General features: G+C 39.0%; 1 protein-coding gene across 1 annotated transcript in view; it reads left to right on the top strand.

Annotated features, from left to right (window-relative positions):
• Positions 1–6,336, top strand: part of LOC117005458 — a 30,820-nt gene that overhangs the window by 1,632 nt on the left and 22,852 nt on the right. Inside the window, exon 3 of the mRNA XM_042779867.1 lies at positions 5,166–5,270. Within this exon, the coding sequence (XP_042635801.1) occupies positions 5,166–5,270 (105 nt within the window). The remainder of the gene's footprint in view (positions 1–5,165; positions 5,271–6,336) is intronic.

The raw sequence follows: 6,336 nt of genomic DNA, 5'->3' as shown, positions 1-6,336 counted from the left end.
TGATGGACAGTAGCTGAGGAAGCTGGAGAGACTCAGCCTGGAAAAGAGGAGGCTCAGGGGACACCTTAGCACTCCCTTCAACTACCTGAAAGGAGATTGTACGAAAGTGGGCATCTGTCTCTTTTCTGAGGTAACAAGTGATAGAACAAGAGAAAATGGCCTCAAGTTGTGCCAGGGGAGCTTTAGATTGGATATTAGGAAAAATTTTTTCAAACGGGTTGCCAAGCATTGGGATGGCATGTCCAGGGAAGTGATGGGGTCACCATCCCTGGAGGTTAACTGCTGGACTCAGTGACCTTGGAAAAAAAATATTTTTCAATCGAAATGATTCTATGATTCCTATACTCTATGTGTAGTGTTCTAACTAGAAGAGGATGGGTAGGATACAATATTGTCTTTTGAGAACTATGATATTGCACAGAACAGCTAGCAGCTTCCAATATTTTAAAACCTACTTGATGAAATCATGTGATACCAAGGCAAGAACTGAAGCTCTTTTAATTACTTAGAAGTTTTTTCTTTTCCTTGTACATTATGTTTGCTTTGTCTATTGGTTCCATTTTGCTGAAGTATAGCACCCATTTGTATATGTTTAAGGATTCATTGCATTAATGTGTGAAGATGAGCAAGGCCATGTGGTTTATTTTGAGTAGATAACATATAGCAAATAAGATCAACACTTCTAATCTTAAAGACTAGTAAAACCAGTTTTTGACTGTCCGCTATTATTTGAATTTAGGCCATTCACTTGCAGACTAGGTATATTCAGGTTTCAACATCAATCCTCGAACTGATATTTTGTAAACTGTAATCTTTTTAACTCACCGATAAAACTTATCTGTTTGGGGCACTGTTGAATCACTAGAAGTCATCAATTACTCATTTGGAGAACTAACATGTATTTAACTGCATGACTAGGGGCTGATTGAAAGTACATTGGAGAAGATGACAGCTAATTTGAAAGGGGGGGGCAGAGTTGAGGAAGGGTTGGAAAAGATAATGTGGTTAATAGGTTAGGCAATGGCTAATATCGAGATGTAAAGCATGTCAACAGCCAGAATGTGGTATGCACTTAGACATTCGTCTATTATGTGCTGATTGTGATGAGTGCTCTGAGGGGCTCATGCCCAGTATAAATTATGCTGGGACTTGCGCTGTAATTTTTGTGTGTTCAGATGTAGAAAATCGTTTGAAGCCAGTCTTCACCATTGTATTTTAAACCAGAGGTGATTAATATAAATAAATGAACTAAATCCCTTTGATAATTGCAGTATTCTGGAATTATAATTAGTTAAATACAACTTGCTTTATTTCAAAAGTCAATTTGTTAGTTCTGATTCTAATTTTCATTAGTAGTTCTGGTGAAAATAGACCTTTCTTTAACTGGTATGGGGCTAGGACACAAAATTCTCTTCTGATGACATGAGGAAAATATATATAAGAACTACTGATAATGCTCTTCTCTAAATTAGTGTATTGCAGGTATCATTTGGGTTCAGTGTTTAAGTTTCTGGAAGGCAAAAGCTGTTTATATGATCTAGAAAACAGAAAGGTGACAGAACATTAAAGGAAGTTTGCCTCATGACTTCCAGACAAGCAAGTCATCTAGAGTGACTAAGGGAAAATCATGTTTTAGGCCTGTTTCATGTGTTACATCTTCCTCTGTCTCACCTAGACAGTGTAAGGCAGTTTAGTTGGTGGATACAGCTTTTAACAATTAAGTGCCTTGGTAGCAGAATGTATTTATCTGTTCTCTATGACCTCGTATCGCAGTCGGCCTGAGTTTGTTTTACAAGCTTTTTAAAGTTTTTCGCATGATGCAGTGGGAATCCAGAGCTAGCGGCTATACTTGTAAGGGGCCAAGAGTCTCCTTCGTGATCTCCGCTAAGGAGAAATTGTTTCATATTAAACAGTAGGATAAACAACATGTATAGGAAGACAAGTGAACGACAGTGTGAGATCTCAGAGTACGGTACAAGTACTAGCTGTGTTTTGGGAGAAGGAGGTCTTACTAAACGAGATCGGCGCTGCAAAGGAGCGTGCCAGTGCTCTCACGATGCGGAGAAGAGGCTGCTGTGTGAGAGTAGCGAGGATGGAAGGGGGAGAACGTGAGAAGGAGAGAATGCGCTGTCGGGTTCCTGGAACAGAATGCAATGCGAGGAACTGAGAAACGCCGGCTGGCAGAGCAGGAGAGGAGGCAGACGGGAGTGGCGCTGCCTCCCGGAGCGAGGGCCGGAGAGGAGGCGGCTGGCGGAGTGGGCGGAGCGGCCCCGCTGACGGCGGCGCCATGGAGACGGGCCCGGCACGGCCCCGCCGCCGCTCGGGACGCAGCCGCGGCCTGCGGCCGTGAGCGGAGCGATGTGGAGGTTCGTGCCGTCGGGAGGCGAGTCGCGACTGGGCTTTTCCATCAGAAGGCAGTGCGGTCGCGCAGCACCCCGTTGTGCCGCAGGTTGTCCTTCGGGGCTCCCGACGCGTCGCCTGCGCATCTAGCGGCCTTTTCTGTGGGGACTCACTGTCTTTCTGCACCCTTCCTGCTAAGTGCCCTCTCTTGTGCTGTCCTTGGATCCAAAGCATTATCTTGTGCTTCTCTCTACTGCCTTCATTTAACGGGTTTGACCTCGACAGTCTGCCTGCCATATGCTCTTCTGCCGCTGAACACCTGACCCTCAGGTCCCTCCATGGAATCCTTCCTTGGCTCTGCTTCCTGCCAGCCGGTCGTTCGATTGGCAGTGTTGTCTTTCGCCGACACTCGATTGTCTTTTCCTCCATCTGTGCACTTCAAATTTAGTTAATCTTTTTTAACTGTGGTGGCCACCTGATGCATTCGGAACAACTGTAGCTGAAAGTGTGATACAGAAAGAGCAGATCTTTCAGTGTTGCATGTTATAGGCAGGGAGGCAGTAGTGTTCATGAATATCCACGATAGTGACTTTTAAAAAAGTCATCTCCTTACCCAAATGAAGGAGATATTACCTACATTATCTGTGTATGGTAGAATGATTTGAACATTGCCAACAAGAATCAGAATATGAAGAAAAAGCACTATTTTAATTCACTTAGGGATAAATGTGAAATCTTGGCCAGCAAAATTGGAAGACCATCAGATCATCGTGTCCTTTAGCACAGTTTGTTCCCAGGTTTATATACCTGGGAAGAGCAAGCTTGAATTTTTTTTCTTCTCACATCCAATGATCAGTGACTCATTTTTTGATCCTAGAGAACTAGAATTGCCTAGTATGTTTGTTAGCAAAAATGTTATTTAAATTATGACATCCTTTAGCATAGAGATATTGCATAGCATTTTCTGGTCTGAAAATCTCTTGTTCATTTAAAGATATTAAAGTGTCACTATTTGAAAGGCATGCTTTTCTCATTTGTTCTCTGCATCCCTGTGCTTATTCAGAAATGATTATCTGCAACCAGTGACACAGAGTAATACTGTATAGTGAGAGAGCTGAACACAAATAATTTTTTCTTTTTAAGGGATCCATACTGCTTTAAAACAATGTTGTTCTTTTTTCTTCTACAGAATTTCTAATTAGATATGAGGCAAATATGAAGAATAAACAATAGAAAGAGGTGGATGTGAACCAAGTAAAGGGTTTTGCCTGTAAAAGCACAAGCTCTCTGTTGGTTATTTTATTTTTAAACTAAAAGTAGACAAATCGGACACAGCAGTTAATATTGTTAATAAGAGAGAAGGCTGAACTGTGCCTTGACTCATCATCCATATCTCAAAGAAAAGAGAAATATGTGTGCAGCTCGCAGGGTGGAGGGAATAAACACTTATTCCTTGAGTTCTGTTTACACATAATTTTTGTTTAATGTAATTACTGTCTTCAGAAATACAGTCTCTTTGGTATTATTTTCTGCTTAAAATGGTAATTGTTGTAAAATGCTATAAACTGTGCTGGATCCATCTACATTTATAATGTAGAGATGACTGGGTGAGTTTTAATTTTTTTTAAATTTAATTTTTAAAAAATGTTAATTTTTTTTTATTTATTGTGGGTAATCTGGGCAAGACTCTGGAATTCATCAAAGGTTACTAAATGATTGATGTTAATGTGGCATATAGGCAAATTCATTTAAAGCCAGTTCAGGAGTTTTACATGGAACATATTCTTTGGGAATGGAAGGAGGAGTATGAATCTCTTAAACTCAGCAATTGCCTCTGGCAGGCTGAGCTAAGTACTGATCACAGCACAGCAATCATTCTTCTAATCTACCTTGCCCTTAAGGGTTTGGGGACGAACAAGGAAGGTGTAAACAATGCAGCCTACACTGAGACAGCACTTCTGATAGATTTGGTTTGTATACCTAAGTGCTGGCTATAGGATTCAGATTACTGCAAGCAAAGTGTAAATTTATAAACAAAAATCTATCAGAATATGAAAGTGAATATGCATTTAGCTGTTTCTCTCCAGTTTTAGTTCAGAGTTTTGTCTCTGTAGGTATTATATAATCAGTCTTATCTAATCAAATGCAATGGTGATTCAACTACACAAAAAAACATGTAATACAGAGTTGAAAATAAATAAAAAGTTGCAGAACTGCATGATAGCAATCCAAGTTTGTTTGGCTATGTGACAGGCTACAGCAAACCTGTTAAGGCTTTAAGGGATCAATGCAGAGCTTCAAAGGTTCAGTGTATCATTAGAGAACTTATGGTCTTGGTAGCAGTATCAGCTCTTCAAGATTTGTTTGAAATCCTGACGTTACTGGTATGCTTCCACTGGATTGCAGAGAAACTTTTTTGTTGATAGCAATTAAAAATATTGGGAGAGAAGGGGAAAAGATACAGAGCTGCTTCTATTTTAAAATGTATCTAATAGATCAAATTTTTGCTGGTCAGCCCTTGTTTTGCAATATTTTTCTTATGTAGCAGAAATTTTTAAATGGAGGAGGAACACGGTTATACTTAAGTGGACGTCTTGCACTACTTTTCATCTAGTCTGTATGCAAATAACCTTTTGAAGGATTGTTTGGGAAATAACATATACTGTTATAATTGGTTTCCACTAGCTTATGAGAAAAAGATGTGACGGTGCCTGTTTCTTTAGGAAATTACAGCATCCTCTATTAATAGTTTACTTGTTATTGTTCCAAAAATTTTACATGTGGATCCCTCATGCTTCTTAATGTAAATTTATTTTTGTTTACAGCTCTAGGAATAGTCATATAGATGATCTGCATGAGGATTATGTGAACCTGAAACTTCACATGGAGCAAAAGATTCAAGAACTGGAAGACACTGATGTCAGAAACTGGTATAAGAATGTTGGCAAAGCAATGCTGTGTTGCTGCAGTGCCATCTAGCAATCATTTTTTAAATTTTATTTTTTTAAATTAACGTGTTCTGGTTTAACATTGCTATGGTTGTGTAAGATTTTTTTTTTTGCCTATTGTTTTTTTCCTCTAAAAAATGTTATCTTCATTGCTTAAACTTACAACTAAAGAAGCACATCTTCCATGTTTGCCACTTGATCTTCTGCAGTTACTCCCCCTAATCTAACATGGTTTTGTATGAATTAGACAAAATCCCTTGTGATTGCATTCTCTTGTTTTTGGTTGTAGTTAATCAATTTAATTCATCAAAGTAGTTTCTCTCAAACACTTTTTAAAATACTTTATCTGTTCAGCCACTGGATGGCAACTCACTGCAGCCATTTAGTTTTCTTGAAAATCCATGGCTTCTTTATAAAAAGTTTTTCATGCACTTACAAAACACAGATGTTGTAAGGCAAGAATTTCACGCTTGTTTGGTGGTATCTTTACTGGTGTCTTTAATTTTCATGTTTTGAAGTAACTTGCAATGTTACTTCGGGAGAATTTCACAGTAGAATGTACATTCTGTAGTACTGTTCTTACTTGGGTTTGAAATGTAAAGCCTTCTAACAACAAATTTTTTTTTTCCCAAGTATGACAAACAGTATGACTGGTTTTGTTCTTTTCCTCTAAATTAAAATTCAATGGCTATAAGGGGAAGAGGGTGGGGAGGGAGGGAAGAAGTCTTTTCCACAGCAGTCTGTCTCCCAGCATCCCTCTGGTCACTTCATCTTCAGAGTGGAAAACATGGCAGTATTTTTCTAGCAACTTTTCAGTAAGGCTCTAGTTTCTTAACTCTGTAGTAGTTCTGCAAGTATACATTTTAAAGACCTCTTGACTGCAGCCAAAACTTTCCCTTCTAATAGTACTGAATTGTTTTACTTAAACAAAAAGCTTAGACTAGGGAATGATGTCCCTTTAAGTTTTTCATGTGATTTTGTAGTGACTACTTCTTATGCTGTTTCTATTGTCATTCTGCAAAACCAGAGGGAATTAAATTTTTATCAC

This window comes from Catharus ustulatus, chromosome 20 (assembly GCF_009819885.2).
Source record: "Catharus ustulatus isolate bCatUst1 chromosome 20, bCatUst1.pri.v2, whole genome shotgun sequence".
NCBI classification, from domain to species: Eukaryota; Metazoa; Chordata; class Aves; order Passeriformes; family Turdidae; genus Catharus; species Catharus ustulatus.
This window is presented reverse-complemented; position numbering and strand designations above follow the sequence as displayed.